Raw genomic sequence first — 23,543 nt, forward strand, 5'->3', positions numbered from 1 at the left:
GGGAGACTAGAGAGAAGGGATGTGACCAGTAGTCCCTGCCACATCCAGCAAGGTGCTACTTATACAAAGAGTGTAGTAGAGTGGGAAGGGCTTGAACTTTGAAATCAGATAGATTTGTGTTTGAATCTTAGCTCCCCCCGCTTGCTAGTTGCAGGGCGGCTTCTCTGAGCCTCAGTCTGCTATCCATTAAACACAAGAAGAGTGATAGATAGCTACTTTGTAGAATTGTTGTAAGCTGCAAACAAAATCATGTTTGTCAATTGCCTTGTAGGTAGCGGGTACTAAAAGTAGCCATTATAGTTATTATTAATGAATGCATTGTGCCTTCTACCTGCATCAGCATATTATTTCTTTGAGATATAATTCTCATAACATAAAATTTACCCTTTTGGGGTATATAATTCATTTGTTTTTAGTGTATTCACAAAGTTGTGTAACCATCACTGGGATCTAATTCCAGAACATTTTCATCACTCCCCAAAAGAGACCTCTTAGCCATTAGCAGTCACTACTCCTTCCTCCCTTCCCCCAGCCCCTAGCAACCACTAGACTGCTTTCTGTCTCTATGGATTTGCCTATTCTGGACATTTTGTATAAATGGAATCATATGATATGTGGCCTTTTGTGTCATTCACTTAGCATACTGTTTTCAAGTTTCATCCATGTTGTAGCTTGTATCAGTACTTCGTTCATTTTTTATGGCTGAATAATATTCTATCGTATGGATATACCATAGTTTGTTTATCCATTCTTCCATTGATGGACGTTTGGGTTGTTTCCACTATTTGTCTTTTATGAGTAATGCTGCTATGAACATTCATGTACAAGTTTTTGTGTAGATAAGTGTTGTCATTTCTCTTGCGTGTATATCTAGGAGTAGAATTGCTGGGTCATACAGTAACACTATATTTAACCTTTTGAGGAGCTGCCAGTTGTATTCCAGAGCTCCTGCAGCGTTTTACATTCCCACCAGCAATGTATGGGAATTCCAGTTTCTCCACATCCTCTCCAGCACTTGTTACTTTCTGTCTTTTTTATTATAGACATCCTAGTGGGTGTGAAGTGGTGTCTCATTGTGGTTTTGATTTGCATTTCCCTAATGACTAATGATTTTGAGCATCTTTTCATGTGCTTATTATCCATTTGTATATCTTCTCTGGAGAAATGTCTAAGTCCTTTGCCCATTTTTAAAATGTTGTGATTTTATTGTTGAACTGTAAGAGTTGATGTATTTTAGATACTAGATCCTTATCAGATTATGATTTGCAAATATTTTCTCCCATTCTGTTATGTGTATTATCTAATGTACTTTTTTGTAAACAATCCTTTGAGGTGGATATTATTATCCCCATTTTACAGATGAGGAGACTGAGGCTCCGAGGCAGTGAATAGCCTGTCCAAGTAACACATTTACTAACTGTGAAGATGGTACTGGAACCCAGGAAAAGATTAACCATGGCTCTTTTAGTTTTATTGGTAGAAACCCATCTCAGACCAGTTTATGCTAAAAAAGAAGCATAGTTGCTCACATACCTGGGAAGTCCAAGGGCTGGAATGGCATCCGATGAGATAGACCAGTGGTTCAAATTATGTCACCAGGACTCCCCCTCTCTCCCTCCCTCCATCTTTTTTCTTCTCCCTTCCTCCATCTCTTGCCATCTTTTGGTTAGCATCATTCTTAGGCAAGCTCTCTCATATGTGGCAAAGATGGTCACCAGTAGCTGAAGGCCCACGAAGTCCTTTGAGCTAGACTTCTAGAGAAAGTGCATGTTGCTGTTTACCCCGGCATCCATGTCAGTCCTCCACTGGAATACCCATCAATGCTGCTTTCAAGAGTCTGGGATACTCTGATTGGACAGCCTGGGTCCACCCCTCTGGATGGGAAGGTAGAGACACATGACTGACAGTTTCTGGAGAATCACATGGAGTCAGGGAGGGGTAGTTCCTGAAAGAAGGGGGTATGTGGGGCAGACAGATAATACGGTTGATGTCCTACAAGGTCTGTCTGAACTGCTAAGTTCAACATGCCGAAATTAGCTGGGGGGTAAATGAAAGTTAATCTCGAAACAAAAATTAGGAGAAAAGTCATTTATTTGCAGAAAAATGGAAGATATTGAAAATAATCATCCCCAGATCCAATCAACAGTGAGTTCTCTGCTGTCCACTTAAAGACAGCAATTTTATAAATTAGATTGTATAATACTGCTAAATCTCTAAGGTCAGAGCAAAAAGGCTAATTTTCAGAAAACAAAATAAAAAACGGGGAACAGAAGCTAGATGCGTCTGTCAGAAGGTTTACTAGCAATTGTAGAGTTTGTTTTTTTTTCAATTAGAGCCCCTAGTGTGATTCGGAATGTTCACATTTGAGAACGATGTTAACCAAATAGCATATGCTAAGAAGGAAACTCTGCAGTGGGTGGGCATTTTTCCTTTTTCAAATAGAGAGATGCCCTACATTTGACATAATTCCGGAATTTCACATAATTCACAGCAATAGATTCATATACTCTAGGGTGCCCCTAACGGGGGCCCCCAGCCCAGAACTGATGACCTCCAGACTGTTCTTTACCTACAAGTAAACCTTGAGGGAGAGCTGGGGGCCTTGTACTGTTTGGCATTGGTTGTAACACTGATGTCAAAAAAGAATTCATTGAATTATAGGATGTTATTGCCCTGGGACCTCAGAGAGCTTCTGCTCCAGGTTCCTGGTTTTAATTACAAGGACGATGAGACCAAAGGAGGTGAAACGATTTGGCCGAGGAAAACGAGCTGACCTCCCTGGCATGCCGTGTTCCATCTCAGTGCCAAGGTCTCAAATAGCTGTCCTTTTTCAATTTTCTCTTCTTGAATGGTGTTTCAGATGATCAGCAGCTTTGAAAAATGCTCATATGAATAGGTCTTACTTGGGCTTTGGGCAAATCAGAGGGATAGCCACACATGAAATCACCTTTTTAGGACTTTACATTCATAGGTCATGTATTTTAAATATATATCTATTTTCTGTTTGAATTCTTTGAACATTTCATCAGTTGTGCTGAAAACTTGTATCTCTACCTATATGTGAGCTCCTTGGAAGGTTGTGTCTTACATATCTTTTTGGCTCCTGAAGAGTCTAGCATAGGACCTGTTTAGGATACAGGTAATGGTATTAGTAGCTACCACTTACTGACCATTTACTATATTGCAGGCACTGTGCTAAGCATCTTGCATGGATTATCTCATTTAAACCTTATGACAACCTTATGAGAGAGAGACCTTCTCATTATCCTCTTCTTCAAGGAAAAGAAACTGATACTAAGTACATCGCCTAAGGTAACAATCCCTAAGAGGCAGAGCTGGAATGTGTACCCGAGTAATCTGAATCCAGATCGCCCACTCTCAACCACCAGAAAGGTTGTAGAGCTGCTTCATAACTTTGTGGAATGGAACTGAACTGCTGGGTTCCAACCTAATATGTCTACCCCCATTGGGGAAGGTCCTCAGGGACTCGGGAGACAGTGGTCTCAACTCTGAAAATGCCAAAGGGGGAAAGAACTTGTCAATCAGGAGAGTCAAGTGGACTTGGCCAGAGAGGAAATCTCACCTGCACTCTCTGTGTGCTGTAGGGCTGCCCAGGGTTGGGGGAAGGGGTGGGTTGTTTGAAAAAATATCATGACCGACTCCCAGTGTTCAAGTCACAGAACATCTCTGTCCTTATTTCTCACGACTTCTTGCCTTTTATAAAGTGGCTCTTAAGGAAGGGCAGGGGTTGGGATGGGAGGACTTAGAATGTCCATCCACTGACATTGATTTCCCTCAAGCTCGCAGCTTACTTAGTTGACTTTGGAGAGCAGGAAAGAAGAGAAAGAGACAAGAGAATGAAAAAGGAGGGGGGTACCACTCCGGTCTCAGACTATTCACAGTCTTCTTGCTGAAAATTAGGGGCATCAGTTAAGTGATCTGTGCCAACTTTTCTACAGTTAGAGTTTTTAAATAGTAGGCAAATGTCTATAGGCATTCCTTGATACTGTGATGCAAAGACCAACATAATCTGCTCTTCATTGGGAGTTTCAGATATTTTTCTGGACACAAGGTCTTTAATCTCACCCTTGAACTATAACTGGGGAAGCTGGAGGAGTGGAAAAACTCTTGGGAAGCAGGATACCTGGGATCTGGCCCAGGTTCCCCACAAATCTGCCTGGAAATGCTGGGCAATTCATTCCACCACTTGCGAATCAGTTTCTTCATCCGAAAAATGAAAGGATTGGAAACCACATTATCCTTGAAGTTCTTTCTGACTCTAGTAGTTTATGGTGATGTTAGATGATGGAAGCGACTCTGAGGACAAGGATTCCTCTGTCCAGTTCTCCTCTCCCAATTCCTTTCACACACCCCCGCGTAAATGTTTGTTCATTCATGTATTCATTCATTCATCCATCCATCCATCCATCCTTCCTCATTCATTCATTCATCCATCCATTCCCTCCATCTATTCAGTAAGTGTCTCTTAAGCACCTGAGACTCTGGGACTATAGCGGTAAATGGAAAAACGCCTGGTTTCAAGGAGCTCACAGTCTAGTGGGAGAAGTATAACTATTTGGAAAATGGTGCCATGGAAAAGGGTGTAATAGAGAAATGTTCTCCATCTCGAGATAGCACAGAAGTGGGCATGAGTAAAAGTGGGATCAGCTAAACTGAAAACAAAACATTCATCAGAAAAGAAAAGAAACTTGGATGTTCTATAAGTTTTTCTCATTTTTCAGGTTAATGTTTCTTTTTCAAAATAAACTAAGATTTAAAATCCCTCACTCCTACAGATTGCAAGTTTTTAGGACTCCCATATAACACCACAATTTTTCTTCACTAGAGGTTGTTTTACTTATATTAGAAATGATGTTGCTCATAAAAGGGAGCCAGTTAAATCCAAAACACATTTATTAGGGGTCCACAGGGGGCCCGTGCTAGGCAGTGCCTTCCGTTGGGAAGAAAAAACCTGCAGAGTTTGAATTCAGACCGGCTGTCAATCGCAGTTCTCCACGTATTAACTTGACCTTGAGCAGAATGTGCATGTCTCCCAGTTCTCTCAGCAGACGGCATGGTACCTCATTAGGCTACTGGGGAGATATCAGGAGACGATGCTTGTAAAATGCCCAACCTGGGGCTCCAGGAACCTCCTGTCCCCTACCTCAGTTCCTTGGAGATGTAGGTGATACAGAGAAGGATACTATTTAGTCCCCCAGTGCCCTCAGGGTTGACAATCTGGGAATTTTGTAATGCAGGAAACTCAGGAGGAAGATGTGAGTTCAGAGCCTAGCCCTGCTACTAACAGAGCTATTTGTCTCTGGGGAGGTTCTCAGTCTCTCCATGTATAGATGAGTCTGAAGTCCCTCTGAGCAGTGCCAGCATCCTCCTGTTGCTTATGGCAGGGTGAGAGAGGCAATATTGCAGACATCCATGCGAAGATTATTCCCAACTGGAGGATTGGAGCAAGGGGAGTGCTCTCCAGACCAGTCAAGCTTGCATTTGATTTGGGCTTGTAATGAGGGAAAGAGGGAAAAAAGATAACACATGGGCTCCAACAGAAAATTATCCCAGGGCTGTGGACCCATGTCTTGGATGAGCACGTAGTGCAGGGTGGGTGATCACATGGACCATGAAATCAGACTGCTCAGTCTTGCTTCACCACTTGCCAGGTGACGTCTAAGCTTCAGGTTTCCCCCATGTATAAATGGGGACGATACCAGTACTTGCTTTATTTGGTTGGTGCCAGTATTAAGTGAGGTCATGCCTGCAATGGCTCAGAATGGTACAGGGCATATAATAAGCACAACAATTATTAGTTGATATTATTATTGTTATTTTACAGGACAGAACAGAAATATATTCCTGAGTTCATTCAGTTGACATTTACACTGCATGTCTTCTGGGTTCTCACACACACACAAAAAAAGGAATAGTCGGAACAGAGAGCAGTTTTTTGTCCCCAGACAAACCATGTTCTCCTCTTTACTTACTGAGAACACTCTAGTGGTTTTACTTGGAGTATTTAAATTAAATTAAGCACATTTGGGACTAGAATGGGCTATTTATTTATTTATTTATTTATTTTTAGTGAGGAAGATCAGCCCTGAGCTAACATCTGTTGCCAATCCTCCTCTTTTTGCTGAGGAAGGTTGGCCGTGGGCTAACATCCGTGCCCATCTTCGTTTACTTTATATGGGATGGTACCACAGCATGGCTTGATAAGCGGTGCGTAGGCCACGCCTGGGATCCGAACCCGTGAACCCCAGGCCACCCAAGCGGAACGTGCAAACTTAACCACTACGCCACCCCCTACAATGGGCTTTTAAAAAAATTTATTATTACATGAAATTGCAGGAGTGCATTTGGGAAGCACTCATACAAGGCACATGAAAAAAGTCCTTAGCTTAGGAGGAATATGGCAGCATGAGCCTAGCAGTAAAACACATGGACTCAAATACCTATGCTTCCCTCCTCCTGTCCCCCCCAACACACGCAGTGCTTTCCTTTCTTCTGGCACTTCATTAAGATGATAGAAAATGAATTCATAAGTTAGGTGAAATAAGAATACTTTCCTTGGTTGCCTGGGTTGGGAAAAATATCTAACAGAGGTAGTATAGTGGAGAGACCAATTTTGCAGGCGGTGGAAAAAGTACTAGATTTCGTCTGCCAGGCTCAGAGACATTAACTCACGGTGAGATTTCATTGTGTCTCAGTTTCCATTATTGTAATACTCCCATATCAGGACTGTTATGTGAATGAATTCAGACACTGCGTGTATAACAACCAGTGCAGTGCCCGGCCCAGGAGAGCAAGTCAGAAAGTAGTATCCTATACCCCAGTAGCCTCGGGTTTCTCTCTTGGTAAATTGAGGATAATTATACTTACCTTATAAAGTTGTCATGAAGTTTAAAGAAGGATATGTATGTCCAAAATTCTCTACTTAGTCAAGTATCTGGTACCTAGCAGGTCTCAGTGAATTTTTTTTGGAAGCAATATCAGAATTTATATCTCCAGGTAAGGTTTTCAGTATTCCCATAAGATTGTTTACTTATGATATCTCAGACCCTGCCAAGCCCTTTATGTGCCTTAGTTCACTGAATCCTCAGAGCACTAAGGGATAGCTATTTTCATTGCCCCCATTTTGCAGATGTGAAAACTGAGACTCAGAGAAGTAAATTACTTTAACAAGGCCTAACAGCTGCTATGTGGCAGAGATGTGATCCCGTCTTTCTCATGTGAGAATCAGCCTATAACTCATGCTTCTGCAAAATAAATGCCCTGTTCTATCCTCCAGAAATTGCCTTGCTCAGAATATTATTCTTTACAGGAGCTGTGATCAATGAAAACAAGGCTTTTATTTTATGGTGTCAACTCACTTCTGATCTTGATTGGTATTCATCCTATTTGACTCTAGATACTGTTTATTTACTTCCAAAATCCTGAACCATCACTAATGGATCCAAACTCACAAAGGATACTTACCAGAATAACCCAGGTCTCTGAAGACTATTCCCAAATTCAGGATCCCAGACTTTGGGAATTACTGTGCAGCCTCCACCCCCCCTCTTCTCTCCTCCTCCAGGTGACTAATTTAGTGATATATCTGAGTCGTGGAGTGAAAAGAGATGCATTTATAGTCACACTTCACATAAAAAGGGATTTCAAAGGGAACTAACATTGGTTGATTATTCATTATAGGTCAACCACTTTATCCACATCTGCTCATTTCATTTCGCATAACAACCTGTAGTGTGGTTTTATTATTACCCTAATTTTGCAGATGAGAAAACAAGGCTAATAAGTGACAGAGCAGAGATTCAACCTAGGTTCATGTATCACAAAGCATATTCTCTCCCCACTCTACTCCATTGACCCTGTCCCGTGAAGGCATTGGGAGCCTTTGATGAATGCTGTAATTCTATCCCGTCAGGCTGGGATGCTGGCTAGCACTGTTGATGGGAGCATCAATAGCTCCTCTTGGTTTCTTGGGCCCACAGAGCACCCCCAACTCCCCACCCCCTCTCTCCCACCTCTGGTATGTTGTTAGCCATCTTCAAATGCACCCCCTTGGATTGTTAGGCAGATGCATGAGAGTGAAGCCTGCAACTGGAAACATAACTCATCCAATTCCTTGATGACCGTGGGGTCTGTAGTGCCACCACTATCCATAAGAATAAGCCTCAGCTATTCTTATTGCCACTTTTCAAGGAGATAGAGAGCATCCTGCAAGGACCACTGTCTTACCCCAATCAGCAGTGCTCAGAGTAAGAAACTGGCATGAGTGCAAGGGTGCTGAACAGTCTTTGATGGGGATTATGATGATGACAATGAAGATGATGCCTGCTTTATACAAAGCCGGCCATATACAAGTATAAGTGTGTGAGTGTATGTGTGTGTGTGTGTGTGTGTTTCCTGGCTCTGGAAAGGATGATGTGTATTTCTGAGCAGCTCCACACAAAGAAATCCAGCGTTTTGCCTACACCAGAGTCTATTCACTTTTAGATATACAGGAATGGTTTTCAGGGTATTTGAAAAAATGAGAGGTGCAGATGGTTTGCACCAAGGCCTGGTTTCAAATTTAAAGAGGATTATGGCCCATGAATCCCAGAAATAGTAGGTAGAGGTGTGAACCTTTGAAATTCTAATTGCAGACCAGTCTGAGGAGGTATATACTTACCAGGCACAATATCTCGTTGTTCACATATTCCTTTCTTGGCCAGAGGAGACGGAGAGGAGGAGCAGATACATAACATAATCTTCAACTGAAACTGAAACAACAATTCATGGCAGCAGGTTGGGCTTTCTGGTGAATTCAGGAAAGAATTCCCCTGCTGTTTACTATCGCAGTTAGCTTAGGTAGTTGTAATAATCTTTATTTCTTGCATCTGTAGAGCTGAGAGTATGCACAGACTCAGCTCCAGCTGGGAGGGATCTGTGTGGTCATTTTGCCATACCCACCCCTTTATTTTACAAGTGATGGCACCAAGGCCCAAGGTGACAGCATCAGTTACTAGGAGAGAAAGCTCTGGAATCCAAGGCTCCTGGAATTGAGGCAATTATTCACTGACTCTAGGCTTTTATAATGGCTTATATTTATCGAGTGTTTACTATATGCCATACATACGGGATGGAAGGAGCTACCAGCCCAGCAGAGGTGACAGGCATTAGATGACAACTTAGAATAGAGGGAAGAGTAGAATAAATGCAAAACCAAAGTCTAAATTGGTTTCTAGCTCAAAAGAAGGCCTTCTTGGAGTGGATGGGAGTCCAAGTGCTGGCTGTAATGCTCTCAACTGCTCCATGGGGTAGCTTGCTCCAAGTCACGGCATTTTCCAGATGCAGGATGACCTGTTTAGTATGTGGAACTATACTTCTGGGTGGCTCATATACTAAAAGCCCATGTTCTGTCAACCACTGCACGTGAGCAAGTGACCTCCAAGTGCAAGTCAACTGCCTGCTTTCACCATCTGGCTATCTCCCCAGAACCTCAACCTCACTGTGTTCCAAAGCAAACTTTTAAAACCGAATGAGGAGAAAGTGGGTGCCTGTTTGTTTACTTATTTTTCAGAATGCCTCTCAAAGTTGATTTCTCAGCACTTCGCTTTGCCAGGGGAGAGTCTTCATTGGTGCACAGAGCCTTGAGAACGTCTTCCTTTAGTTGGCTGAGACACTTGCCTACCTGACATTGATGAGCATTTGCTGGAGGCACAGGGCAGGTTCAGTGCAACCAACACAGGGAGACCAAACGCCTCCAATTCTAATGGCTCCGCTGTGCACGAAGCACTTTCTTGTCCGTTGTCTTTTAATAGCCTCTTGGGGTTGGTAACCTATCTTTCCCCCTCTTGTGAGGCAACTGAAGGCCTAGATCCCATAGTCAAGGCTCTCTATGGGACTCAGCCTCTCATTCTCTTTTCTACTCAAGATGTCAACTTGGCAGAGAGGCCTTCTCTGAACATCCCTTATGCAATAACACCTCCATGACTTTCTTATTTTATACGTACTTCACTTTATATTACGTATTTGTTGGTTGTCTGTTTCCCTACTGGAAGGTAAGCTCATGAGTGCAGGGGCATTGTCATCACTAAACCTCCAGGGCACATAGTAGGCCCTTAGTAAATGTCACAGTAAGCGAGGTGATGCGTTTTCATTTGACAACCTCTCGGCTGCAACTCTGTACCAGGCCCAATGCTAAGACAAGGTCCCTGCCTTGGGGGTACTCCGTTGTATTTGAGGGTAAGGACCAGAGAACAGACACTTAACCATATAAGATGGCAGGAACTCAATCCTGGGGGAGGCCATAGGGCCAGCCTTGCGCCCGAAGGGGGCGCATTTGGGAGACGAGTTTACAAGGCTGCGCCTATTGGCTCCAATTACAGGAGCCGATCGTGCGGAGCTTCCCAGGGGCCTAGATTTTTTTTTTTTTAAACCAATTTCATCCGCAATCAATGGTGAGAAATTAAATGGATTCTTTGGACTAAGTAGATTGAGCTGGTTAAAAAAAATAGCCATCTGCCGGGGCCGAGGAATGAGCAATCTGTTGGTACTTTTTCCGCTGAAATTTAGCATCTGCTTAGCGTTGTACACCATTTGCACCTCGGGAAATGCCTTTTACACTCCCTGACCCTCGTCTGTCCTCCGGGTTGAAAAAACAGCAGTGCAAATGGAAGGATCAGAAAATTGTAAAAAAGCAAAAAGTCTCATTAGTCTTCACTTAGCATTTGAGCGACCTGAGCAAACTGCACAAAACTAGCCTTCCGGCGGCGGGGAGCGCCCTGCAAAGGGAATGCGGGCGGGAGCCGGGCGAGCGGGCAGCGGCAAGCCCGGGCCCCGGAGGCCGCCCCTGCGCCCCGCTGGCTCGGCCCGCGGCCCTCGCAGCAGGAGGCGGCGCTCCGGGCCTCGCTTCGTGCACCCACACGGGACTGAAAAAGCACGCGTACAACTTTCTCTGGTCCCCCTTCTTGCAAAACGCTCGCGGAACGAGCTCGCTGAAGTAACCGCTCCGGGGGCCGCCCCGGGCTTCCGGAGCCGGGGAGCCGCGCGGCCCCCGCCGCGGCGCCCGCGTCGAAACGTGGCCGGGGAGGGGGCGCGGGCGGGGGCCGGGCCGGGGGTGGCGGGGGCGGGGCGGGGGCCGCGGCGGGGGCGACGGCGCGTGCGCAGAGCACTTCCTTGTTTGTCCCCGTGACTGGAGCGGGAGCGCCGCCCGCCCGCGGGAGTGTGCGCTCAGGCAGTCGGTGTCCTCGCCGCCGCCTGTCAGAGCGTCTGAGGAGGCAGCCGGCCGCCGCGAGCTGCCCGGCCCGAGCCCCCGCGCCGCCGGCATGAGCAGAGGGAGGCGGGTCCTGGAGAGCCCCCAGCCTCGCGCGCCGCTCGGAGTTTGAAGGGCCCCGCGTCGAGCGTCGCCTGCTTCGCCCGCCCGCCCTTTCTCCCGCCGCCGCCGGGGACGGCAGCCGCGCCAGGCCGGGCGGCGGGTGGCGGGAGCGCGGGGCGTTCATGAGCCGCCGGGCGGCCCGCGGCCCCGGGAGCCTGCGCCGTGACTCACCCCCCGCCCCCGCTTGTGTCTCGCCCCCCCGGCAGGATGCCGGACCAGATCTCCGTCTCCGAGTTCATCGCCGAGACCACCGAGGACTACAACTCGCCCACCACGTCCAGCTTCACCACGCGGCTGCACAACTGCAGGAACACCGTCACGCTGCTGGAGGAGGTAGGTCGGGCCGCCGCGCCCCCCGGAGACCCCGGCCCGCCCGCGGGGACGCCGCGCCGCCTCTGCTCGCAGCCGCTGCCTCGCGGTGGGCTTGTCGCGATGTCGGAGCCGGGGAGGAAGGGGGTGTTGGGGGCTGGGGGAGCCACACCCCCTCCCCCGCTCCCAGGTGAATGGGGGACTTGGGATGTGCAGTCCCCCGCCCCCATTGCCCCGGCGCCGACCCCGGGGGCTGGAGGTGGGGAGAGGACTGAGTAAGCTCTGGACACCCCGAGGAAGAAGAGGGAGTCCTTTCCCTGTCTTGCGCCCTTCCTGGATGCCAGGCGGTTTGCTCGGTTCTTTCCCCATCATTGTGACCGACTCATAACCCGAGAAGTAGGTGGTTTCAGGCCACCCAGGGCAGAGGGAGGCGAAGCAACGTGGCCAAGGTCACCAGCAAGGGACTGGGAGATGGTCAGTGAATGCATCTCTCCACGGCTCGGCCAGGCAGGCTTGGCCGCATAGGCAGGGGCCGGTGGAAAAATCCCAGAGGAATGAGAGGGAGCTCAGGCTGGGACTGCCTTCCCCCAGGATTCCTCCCCGCTAGTCCCCGGCCCCTGAAGCCCTGGGTGGAAAGAGAGGTTTGTGCAGACAGGTCCCCACCCGGCTCCGCTCTCCCGAGGTTTGATAGAGCTCGAAGCTGCTGCGCCAGCAGGACTTGCCCACAGGGCACTCATAGGCTGTGAACGGAGGAGACCTGAGGCCGATGCTGCCTGGAAAAGCTGGCCAGCTGGGGACAAGGGAGGCCTGAGACAGCAGAAAGAACAGCTCCTCTTATGTGGACCCTTCAAGAACCGTTGTGGGGGTCTGGGGGCAGGGCCAAGGGCATGGCAATTTCCTTTAAAATTTTAAGTGAGTTAGTGTTAGGCCGGGGTGGGTAGCTTAGGAGCAACCTGCAAGCCCACGAGCTGCAGAAGCCTCGGAACCTCTATAAAAATAGGACTTTTGCCCTGAAACTCTGCACCATCTGTACGTGCCATAAAGCACCACTCCCCTCCAAACAAGCCAAACCTATTTCAGCCTAAAAAGACAGCATTGGGGGAAGTTAGGAAGGCACATCGTCTTCCCTGGGTGGATTATCTTGCGGTTGGCTCATTGGAGGTTTGGGGAGCCCTTTCTGATTTAAGCTTGCCGTGGCCAGCCGTCTGTAATGTTGAGAAGCTTGGGCTTTTGTGGGCAAACTGCTCTTGATACGGCTTTGAGGCTCTTCAGGCCAGGTTATACGCAGAACTGGCGTTCTGAAGCACAGGGCTCCTAAATTTCAGGAGGGGAGCGATTTCTGTTCGTGCTGGGTCCCATCTTGCCTGCCTGGTGATGCAAATTAGTGTGAACAGTCTGTGCCAGTTGAGGATGCTTCTAGAGTTCTCTTTGAAGCTAATGTTGGGTTATTGAACTGAATTTTGAAATTCAGTTGGAGAAATACCACCTAACTCAGTTTGTTTGAAACCCAGAGGTAAATAGATCTTTTTCTTTACTTTTTCGTCTTTGTGAACTGTCAGTCTTGCACCAGCCTGATGCTTAGTGTCTGGGATTAAACCGAGTTGTCAGGCTTTCCATGTCATGATAGGTCTGTCCTTCACTTAATTGTGGTAAATTGGAACATGCTGATGGAGGAGCATTTTGCATCCTTTTTCTGTACTAATTGTGTATGCCTCTGAAGGATGTGGCATTGATTAGACTGAGCAGTTATTTTCCTTCTAGATAAGTTCTTCACTGCCTGCTAATAGAGCTGTCAGTTATTTTAACTTTCCTCTCCTGCACATTCAGATAGTGTTACTGTATTCTGTTTGTGTAGGGGGTGATAAGGGTAAGTAGTTGGTGATGCTATTTGTAGGAGTATGTGCCCATATTTTGCAGCTACACCAGAGGATAGGGTTAATGTTAAGTTACATGCGGCTGCTCTTGATCTTAGTTTGAGGTAACTAAATTTAAAAGCAAATGCAACAGATGCATTTTTTTGTGAGGAATAAATACTGTTTTGCAAGGTTGGGTAGAAAAATAGATCCAATCGTAATACAAATGTGGTCACCTATGAACTTGAGAAGGGATTGAAACCAGGCTAGAAGTTCAAAAGTGTCATGTTAGAGTACGTTGATAATACTCATGTTCTCAAAAATATAGCAGTAAATGTTTTATCTAGAATGGCACAATAATTTTGTAATTCTTTTTCTTTACTTGAGTACAGAACTGGTCAAGAAGTCATTGTCCCCAGTCTGCATCTTTTAACTCTTGAATCGTATTCTGTGAGATTGGACTCATGACTTGCATAAATGCGAAATATACCCTTCAGTTTCTTATTGGTAGATCACTACCACAGTTGGGTTTTTATTTTTAACTCTAAGCTTACAGATATGGAAGGGATACATTGTGATAAATATTTTAAGTAGGTCAGAATTCAGTTCTTAAACAATATGGGACTTAAGGTTATTACCCTCAAAATATAAGGAAAAGTTTTGGGGCAAACCACAAAATCTTGTTAACATATGCTTCACAAGTGAGATGCTTGGAAATTTTAAGAACGCTGTTTGTGCTATCTTGTGGTTATTCTTAGGAGTAAAATTTTTGGGTACTTTTTTGGTGATGTGGAAATTCAGGAATAGGACTTAATTTGGGCAGCTTGGAATTTTTTCTTTTCTTTTTTTTTAATTTTATTTATTTATTTATTTGTGAGGAAGATCAGCCCTGTGCTAACATCTGCCAATCCTCCTCTTTTTTTTTTGCTGAGGAAGACTGGACATGGGCTAACATCTGTGCCCATCTTCCTCCACTTTATATGGGACGCCACCACAGCATGGCTTGCCAAGCGGTGTGTCGGTGTGCTCCCGGGATCTGAACCGGCGAACCCCAGGCAGCCGCAGTGGAGTTCGCGCACCTAACTGCTTGTGCCACCAGGCCGGCCCCCTGGAATTTTTTCTTTTTAAAAAAAATCTTTTTCTAGTTCTAGTAATTAAATATCTTCCTGTTTATTTACGTACATTTTTTGCTCTTTGGATTCCTAATAAACATACATAAGTCTCAACTAAAAATGTATATTAGATCTCCAAGGTTGGAACCCCAAATTACCCCACAGTCTGCCTTTTACTATGTCCTGTTGGCAGTGTGCTGTGCTTTGCAGATGTTGGTGCTTTTGTTTAAATCTCTGAGATGAGCCCTCTAGGAAATGGGTCAGAAATATATGGTAAAAGAGGCAAAGAGTTTACTTCTGGGCTTCACTTTTGGGGGCGAAGAGGCCCACATGGTTCTGGGAGTCATGGTGAGGCTGGCACAGTGTGATGGCAGCTTTGGGGAGGCAGAAACGGATTGGCTGCCAAGATTTCATCCTGGTGTGTGAGCGTTTTCCAAGCAAAAAGCCAGTGTTTTGCTTATTCAGCGACCAAAGCACACTGACGTGTGCCATTTTACTCGTGACCGTTCGGAAGTTATGAGTAAATGACTAGGAGACCAGGAGAAGACAGTTTTCCCAAGAAGGGAGCAAGCCGGCATTCCAGGACCACTGTCGGGGACACAGTAGGACAGACTCCATTTAAAGCCTTAGATTGGTCAATACTTAGTGCTGGTGAAGGGGAGAGTCCAACATGATGAATGAAGGTCTGCTTGGTTATTTAATACTGGCCAGCACTTTATCTTTGATGATGGAGGAGGCGTGTTCTGCTCATTTATTGAGCAGCTGCCCTGTACCAGGCCCTTGGTAGGTACGTGGCATGCATGATCATATTAACCCTCATATAACCTTTATGAAGAAGGGACAGTCGTTATCTCCATTTTACAGAGAAGAAAATTGAGGCCTAGAGAGATGAAATTATTTGTCTCCAAGGTCAAATGGCTGGAAAGTAAATGGAGTTAGGAAATCCTTAAACGGTTAAGACATAAAATAGGTGTTCTAAAGGTCCACAGAGACATATTCATTGGCTTTGTAGAGAGCGTAGGAGGCTTCACTTTCATCGTTCCTTCTAATTTTGGTCTCATGAAACAGAGGTGCTTCATTTCCTAAGTGGCTGAGTTTTTCTTCATGTTCACATTCTAGGGAGTTCTTAATAGTAATAAAATACACAATTTTTTCTTTCTGTGCTTTCAAAGATTTGGGTACAGGTTTTCAGATTCAAATAAGGGGACTTATTTGGGCATAATCCAGGAACAGCATTCACTCAGCACGTTTTTGGGGAGCACCTACTGTGTACAAGTCATTTTGCTAAGCCTCGCTGAGGTATTGGGGTTGTTATCTGGATTATGTTATGGAGAAACTAATGGTCTTTGAGGAGATAAATAGGGCTGTCACTCTTAACAGGGAAGAAAGGAGCAGTTCATAGGTGAGGGAAATAATATAGGACATTCACCCCAGCAATATAAGCTAAATTACTCAAATTACCACCCAGTCAGCATACAAAGTCCAGTGCCTGTTGCATGCCCAGCAGTGTGCTAGGCCCTGGGGATGCTAAGATGAACAACCCTGCCATCAAGAAGTGCACAATCTAAAAGGGTTCTTAGCGTCGGGTGTGGGTCTTGCATTAGAGGTCAGCTTGTCTTAACATATGCAGATGTGGTGTGTGTTCAGTCCTTTCTGAAGGCAGAGAAATGTTTGGCTAAATGAAGAAATGAATGAAGGTGTGGAATGTAGATTTATTATCGAGGCCTGTTTCATAATAACAGTGGTTACCAGTTATTGGTGTTCCTACTATGTGCAAGCCCTGTACATACTATTATTTAATGCTTACACTCACCCTAGTGTTGTCATTGCCCCCAGCTTACAATAGTTAAATATTTTGCCCAAGGTCACACAAACAGTGAATTGTGGATTAGGGAATTAATCTCATTTCTTTAGTGTCCTCATGCATGCCAGTCAGACTTCATCTGTCTATGTTTCCCCGCTCCATGTAAATTTTAATTTTTACCCATGTTCTTTTGGGCATCTTCTTCCATGCTGATGACTAAAGGTCATCAGTCTTTGGTAAATGCCTTTAGGTCCTCAGGTGTTGTTCTGTGGAGTCGCATGCACAGGACTTCTGCAGCACTGAAGTCCGATCTTGTTCATCAGCTCCCAGTGTTCTAGAATGCAAGAGCACTACTTCTCTTAAATTTTGAAAGCTGATCAACTTCATAGGAAGTGCTTCTTTATGTGGCAGCTGCTACACGTGGTTGTAGTCTTAAAGAAAAACAAGTCTCAAGAAAGGTTTAGATAGAAATCAAGGCTGGTCCTGTGCGTTGCTTAAGGTGAAGAAAATGTGCTCTCTTTGTCCCTGGCCTCTGGAAGATAGAACAACAAAAGGTCATCAAGCCTTCCCTTGATGCCACAGTCCCACACAGAATCCTGGGCTCTGTGGCCCAACCCTCCGACCAACTCCGGAGGTATTTAGGGGGAGTTTTCTCTACCAGCACGGCTCAGTGAGTGAAGAATACAGTTGCCTGCAGAAGCGGAGAGAGAAGGAAACTCCTTTTATGTACCAGAACTCACGCTTTTTCTAAAACAAGGCTCAAACCTGTTAGCCTGGTATTCCAAGCCTATGCTCTTTGCCCTTTATATACATCTCTAGGGTTTAAAAAACATTTTCCACGTCTACCATCTAATACAACGCCTGTCTGGTAGCATTTCTATCATTCTTTTACGTATGAATAAACCAGGCTCAGAGAGGTAAAATGACTTGCCCAAGGTCATACAGTAGTAAATGATAGACTTGGGCTCTGAAGGCAGGATCTCTGGATCTAACCCCCTTTCTGTTTGTTCTGTGACTCAGTGTCTTTTGTCCTTCCTGTCCACTAGTTTCTTTTGTCTTGCAGGGCCCATAAAGAAGACAGCTGCTGATTATTTTTCCTATCCTTACTTGATTTCTAGTGCCAGAGAAGGAGAGTTTAGAGTAGAGAAGAAAAAGGGGAAGAGAGTTTCTTTTTTCCGTTCTTTGTCTTGTTGGACCTCTCTTGAAACCTCTGCCTTTTGTAGTCAGAGACAGTGCTGCCAGCAGTCCTCCCTGGGCTCAGCAGAGGAGAAAACGGCCCTGTGGCTTCCAGCTGCACCCTGGCAATCTTAGCTTAGGACTGTTGACCAGCCTGCCTCTGCCTAGGAGCTGCCCACAGCCCTGGCTGAAGAACCACTACTCTTGGTTGGGCTGCTGCAGGCTCTGGCTGTCTGCCTTCTGGCTTCTTGGCCATCCACAGCTTGCCTTTGGCTGGGTGCTGAGAATCAGTGGACATCAGAGTTGAAGGGACCTTGGAGAAAATCTGGTCTGGTGCTTGCCAGCTTAGGAGCCTAATCTCCAAGGGCCCCATGAGAGTCGTGATGGAGGTCTAATAGCCACTTGCAGTATTTCAAAAAAGTTGATGCCTCTACTAATGTGGTTCAGCATAACTCTCATGCCAGTTGTCTTTGCTTTTGGCAGAAATACATCAGCTCAGTGGTGTAGACTGATTATCTTCTGATGATACTTGGATTGCCAGTTACAGATTCCTAAAATTAGGAAGCAAAATGTTATCTCATTCCTGTGATTGGTTTGCCAGAAGAACCCTTAGAGTTTTGTGTCTCCTTCAGAGAAAGCTCTGGTGGGATGAGGACCCACACAGATCTAGTTTAATCCTTTTGCTTTCAGATGTGGAGACTGAGGCCCAAAGATGGGAAGGAAATCAGGCAGAGATTTGAATTCAGGTCTCCTGACTCCCAGTCCAGGCTCTTTGCACTTCACTCTCCAAAAGGGCTGTGAGGGCTGATTGTGCATGGGGAGGGGAGCACCTTTTCCAGTGACGCTGCCTAGAACTTGCTTCCAGGAAGGAGGGGTGGAGAGTCAATCTGAATAAGGAACCTGCTCTTGCTAGCCGGTCTGCTGGTCTAAGCCCTGGTCTCACAAGACATGCTGTGTGAGGCCACAGCAACCCTCCTTGGTGTTGGGCTCAGAGGCTTTCATTAGAAGCCTTTGTGCTGTTGGACGTTCAAATACTATCCAGACCTTTGCCTTTATGTCTCTGAGTCAGGGGAGCCTCAGAGAGGTGGTTTCCATTTACGTAACCTGGTCATTTGGGGCTGGAGTCAGACCTTGGCCTTAGCCATTCCCACATGTATTATTTAAACATGAGTAAGTGATGGGCTAGAGATCACTTGCATCCAAGACTCTGTTTCCTCATTTGATAAATAAATGGCATTGTTTTGAGTACTAAAGGAGATAACGCATGTGAGGCACTCAAGTGACTTCATCACTGGTAAAATGTGGCCCTGTGAATGTCAGGGTCTGACTGGTCAGTTTAGTCAGCCCTCCTCCTGTGGGGCGGGGAGGAAGGAGGTGAGAGGCATTCCTCAATGGGGAGATGGGCAGGGTTCTCTCTACTGTGGACCAGCAGTGACATTTGGGTTGAGGAGGATGAAGTTCCCTTGCCCAGGTTAACTGCAGCGCTATTATCTCCTGGTGTATATGGCGCAAGTTACTGAACCTTTCTGTGTCTTAGTTTCGTTGTGAGGATAGTACCCACCTCTTAGTGAGTCATTGTACGTAAAGTGCTTAGAACAGTGCCCGGCATCAGTGCTCTATAAGTGATTGTTCTTGTTATCCTCATTGCTGCTGCTGTTCATTATTATTCGGTTAGACCCTTGAATCTGTAACTGAGAGGACGAGACTTGGTAGACTCATTTTGGAAGGGGGGGGATGAGGAGGTCAGATGACAGAGCCAGCTGTGTGCCTTCAAGGACCTGGAGGTGGAGGCACAGATGGGACTAAAGGGAGGAGTGGGACAATACTAAGCACATTGACCATTGGGGGTCATGGTCAAAGCCAATTTGATCTGAAACAGCCTGTCAACTCATTTTTACTCTGTACTCAGCCCTTGGTGGGTGCTACTTTGAAGTAAGGGAACCAGTGACCAGTGCTCCCTGCTCTAACCCAGGCCAGCCTGATAGGCTATATCGGTGCAGCCTCACTGTCCACGCTTCTTTGTGTCACTGCTGATTCTTTTTGTTTCCTGTCCCCCGACTCCCCTTCGCCATGTCCCCTCCATTGATGCATCAAAGCCAGGAGAGTGCTACGTCCTGATTTTCGCTGGGGCTTTGGGGAAAGAGCCACTTTCTCTGTAACATAATAAATGCAAATATTTGATTCTAGTCATTTGTGGGAGGTGCTGGGGGCAGCATTTATGCCTCAGCCCTGCCTGGGACAGAGCGTGGCAGCTAGGTTGTGTGCTTTACTGATTACAGCTTGAAGCACCGAGACCACAAGGAATTCTATTTTGGTTTGGAGGCAGGCGCCTTAAAGTGAAAAGGATCTGTCCTTGAATTGGCGTTTCTGTGTGCCTCATAGCTTCTTTTCCGTGTCAGTAAAATGAGTGTTAATTATTTATGGGCCAGGGGTTAGGTCAGACCTGGAGGCACTGTCCCCTCTTGGTCTTAAGAGAATCCAGGAGTTCACGGTGGGTCCCTCTGGCCACAGCACATTCTGAGTGGCCCTGTGTCGTGGTGCTGTTTGTGGTCACTTACATAAGAACTGAATTTTAATGCCGAAGCTATGGTATAATTTTCTCAAAAGAACTGGAATATATGTCCCTTTGGTAAGACAGCACCCAATCTAGCCAGCCAGAAGCCAGAAAAACAAAATCAGAACCTCATGCGCCAGGGAGGTAAAGCCCAAAAGACAATTGCGTTTTGGTACCAACTGTTGCAGAAAGCAGAGTTGGCTGAGTTGAGCTAGACCATCCCTTTCGCTGCCAGATGTGCTTTGGATGGAGGAAAATATAAGCTCTTCCAAGCTCTTTCTACCGTTCATCCAGTCTGGCTACTGTGTATTTCTGTAGCATTGTGCTCAGGGGCCAGGGCAAGGACAGCCGTGTCCCCGGGGCCCAGCCCAGCACGTGGCATGATGACGTTATTATTATTAAATAAACTCGACAGAGGTGGAAAAGGCCTTCGAGACCATCTAGTACACCTCCTCCTTTCTGTGGATGAGGAAGCTGAGGCCCAGAAAACCCAAGTGTCTTAGTCTCTTTTGTTGTGACAAGACTCTGCGTCCCCCCAACAAAACAAAATACAGCTAGTTCAGGCAAAATGAGGGTTTGTCGTAAGGACTTATGGGAGTATTTTATGGGACATGTGGGGCAAGAATGGTGGGAAATGAGGATATTCTCTTTTGGGCAAATGACAGAGGATGGCAGCCCAGGCTCTACATGCCCCCCAGCTCCTGTGCCCCACACCAGCTGAGTCTCTGTGCCTGATTCGGACATCTGGGAGGGAGGATTGGATTGGCCCAGTTTGGGTCAGGAGACCACTACGAGTCCAGTCAGCTTTGGCTAGGTTGGTGGGGTTACCAGATGGGTAGGACTAAGCCCTCCCCTTCAGCAGGGACTGGTCGTGATGATGGTCCTCAGAGAAGGGTAAGAGGGTAGGGAAGCACCCTCTCTGTATACCCGGATCACACAGCAAAGCTGAGACTAGGATTGGGGCTTCTGGCCCCATCATCTTCACCCTCCATTGGAGCGAGAGCTTACGGAGAGGACAGTACGGCACAGGGTTATGGGGAGAACCAGTGGGGAAGGTAAGGCAGCTACAGGCCTGGCACCCAGAGGCACTAGAGGAAGATGATGGTTTCTCTGCCTTTCCTTCTGCAAGTCTCGCCTCCCCTTGACCCCTTTGCTCTGTATTCATTTGGGACATTTTGAAGGGCTGTGGTCAGAGCACTGTGCTGCCTAGTTGTAGCTTTCCTGATGTGGTCAAGAAAGACCGACATTCCACACAGGGTGTGGACAGAGAAGAAACCCCTCATTGCCGTTTAAATCCAAAGTGATGACATGGTGCTCAGAAATAACCTTCCACAGATACCCAGGATGGACGGAAGACCCGGCAGGGCAGCCAGGCTCTGTTTGGGAAATTTCCTGATTTGATTGGCCTTCTCCCACCGTTAAGTAACAGAAACTGCCTAAAGGTCTGCTTTACAGCTTTCCTTCCACGAAGTGGCTTCTTCATTGACCAGTACACATGAAATAAAATTTGAGCGTCTTCATTGTTTTGAAATGTTGGGAGTCTTCCGTGATGTTTCATTAATCATTTTTTTTAGGAAGCCCATTTCCTTTTCCTTGTAATGTTTATTCACATTAATAGCACTTACATAAAATTGGATACTCCTTATTTCCACAAAATGCAAATCAAAATAAGTGTTCACTGCTGGCCCAGCAGCTGCTGCTGCTTTAATAATAGTAATATTTTTCGTAGCAATGCAAGTGAATGCACTGCCTCCCAGTAAATAAAATGGTGCCAAGTCAAATCATGCTGTCACCCTCCCAAGGACTCTGCATCTTGTGTATAGGAGTTTGAACGAATTCAGAATCCGCACACACTACAGTTAAGCCCCTACTCTATACTGGGCGCTGACTGAATGCCCCACACACTTCTGGCTTAGTTTAATCCTTCCAGCAGCTTCGAGGGGGAGGGTTCATCCCAATCCATGCTCTTTCCACTTCAGACTCATCCTCAAGAAAAAAAGGCTTTATATTGTGAATGGAATGCTAATGAACTAGAACAATCAGAAAATAGGCTTCAGCTGAAGCATGAGATATTTAGGTTGGAGTTGAATAAGAACTTCCTGGCAGGGTATTAAATACTGGATGGCCACGGAAGTAGCATTTTTTTCCTTCTAATTTTAGGAGAATTTTGTCATTGACTGGCTAATCAACAAGATTATGTACTTATTTATGTTCATACATGTTGTCACTGTTAGTAGATTGTAAGTACCTCAGGGCCGGGGATCCCCCCTCCTTTTTTTTTTAACCTAGTTGGAGCTCAGAAATTTGACTAAAACAATGAAGATTAAAGTGAAACTGAATTCGATTTGTAATTGTTGAGGGCAGATCTGGTACAGGTTTTCCAAATATTGCTGTCTACCTTTCTCCACTTATAGTTATACTGACTGCATAGAGCAATTGGAAAAACCCTCAATTACTAACTTTCCTGAAGGTCATGTCACAGATTCATGGCAGACCTGGATGCCGGGCCAAATTTTCAGTCTGTCCTTTTGGTATCTGCAGCCTGCAATCTGTCACTGGGTTAGTAATGTCAGGAACAGTGATAGCTCTCACTTTTTTTTTTAATTGAGGTAACATTGGTGTATAACATTATATAAATTTCAGGTGTACATCGTTACATTTCAACTTCCGTGTTGACTACATCATGTTCACCACTGAAAGTCTAGTTGCCATCCATCATCATACACATGTGCCCCTTTACCCCTTTCGCCTTCCACACCTATTGACCAATGGATAAAGAAGATGTGATATATATGTGAAATGGAATACTACTCAGCCATGAAACAGGCGAAATCTTGCCATTTGCAACAACATGGATGGACCTTGAGGGTCTTATGCAAGGTGAAATAACTCAGATGGAGACAGACAAATGCTGTATGATTTCAGCTCTCACTTTTTGAGCGCCAGCTCTGTACTGAGTACTTTACATAGGTTATTTCTAACCATCATGTCACCAGCTAGTACATGATGGAGCCAGGAATCAAACCTGAGTCTGTTGGGCTGCATAGCCCACAACCCCCTCTCCTCCCACCAGCCAGCCTTACTTTGTCATGATTTAGCTGCAAAGTGCAAGGGAACAGAAGAGAGTCAGGTTAGCATTTACTTTCTTAGTGGAAACTGACATACATGTACACACACACACAAGATGCACATCTGCCAGTGGAAAAGGAAAGCATCTTTCTCTCCTGATTTGTTTCCTTCCAGTTGGAGGCATTTAAATTTAATGATTTACACTCCGTCATCTGGGGCAGCCAGTTCATGATGTGGTATCTGAGGGATTAATGAGACAAGTGGTATTTTCAAAAAGAGTTGACCTCTCTGGTTTTTC

The 23,543-nt window shown here is 45.9% G+C and overlaps 1 protein-coding gene across 3 annotated transcripts in view; it reads left to right on the forward strand.

Annotated features, from left to right (window-relative positions):
• Positions 1-23,543, forward strand: part of ASAP1 (ArfGAP with SH3 domain, ankyrin repeat and PH domain 1) — a 352,794-nt gene that overhangs the window by 63,173 nt on the left and 266,078 nt on the right. For 2 of the 3 annotated variants that reach the window (XM_087447447.1, XM_087447446.1), the window contains exon 3: positions 11,575-11,701. The exons of the other annotated variant lie outside the window; for it this stretch is intronic. In XM_087447447.1, the coding sequence (XP_087303573.1) occupies positions 11,575-11,701 (127 nt within the window). The remainder of the gene's footprint in view (positions 1-11,574; positions 11,702-23,543) is intronic. 3 annotated transcript variants of the gene reach the window in all.

The sequence above is a fragment of the Ceratotherium simum genome, chromosome 23 (assembly GCF_057802395.1).
Source record: "Ceratotherium simum simum isolate JZ-2026a chromosome 23, ASM5780239v1, whole genome shotgun sequence".
In the NCBI taxonomy this organism is placed as follows: domain Eukaryota; kingdom Metazoa; phylum Chordata; class Mammalia; order Perissodactyla; family Rhinocerotidae; genus Ceratotherium; species Ceratotherium simum.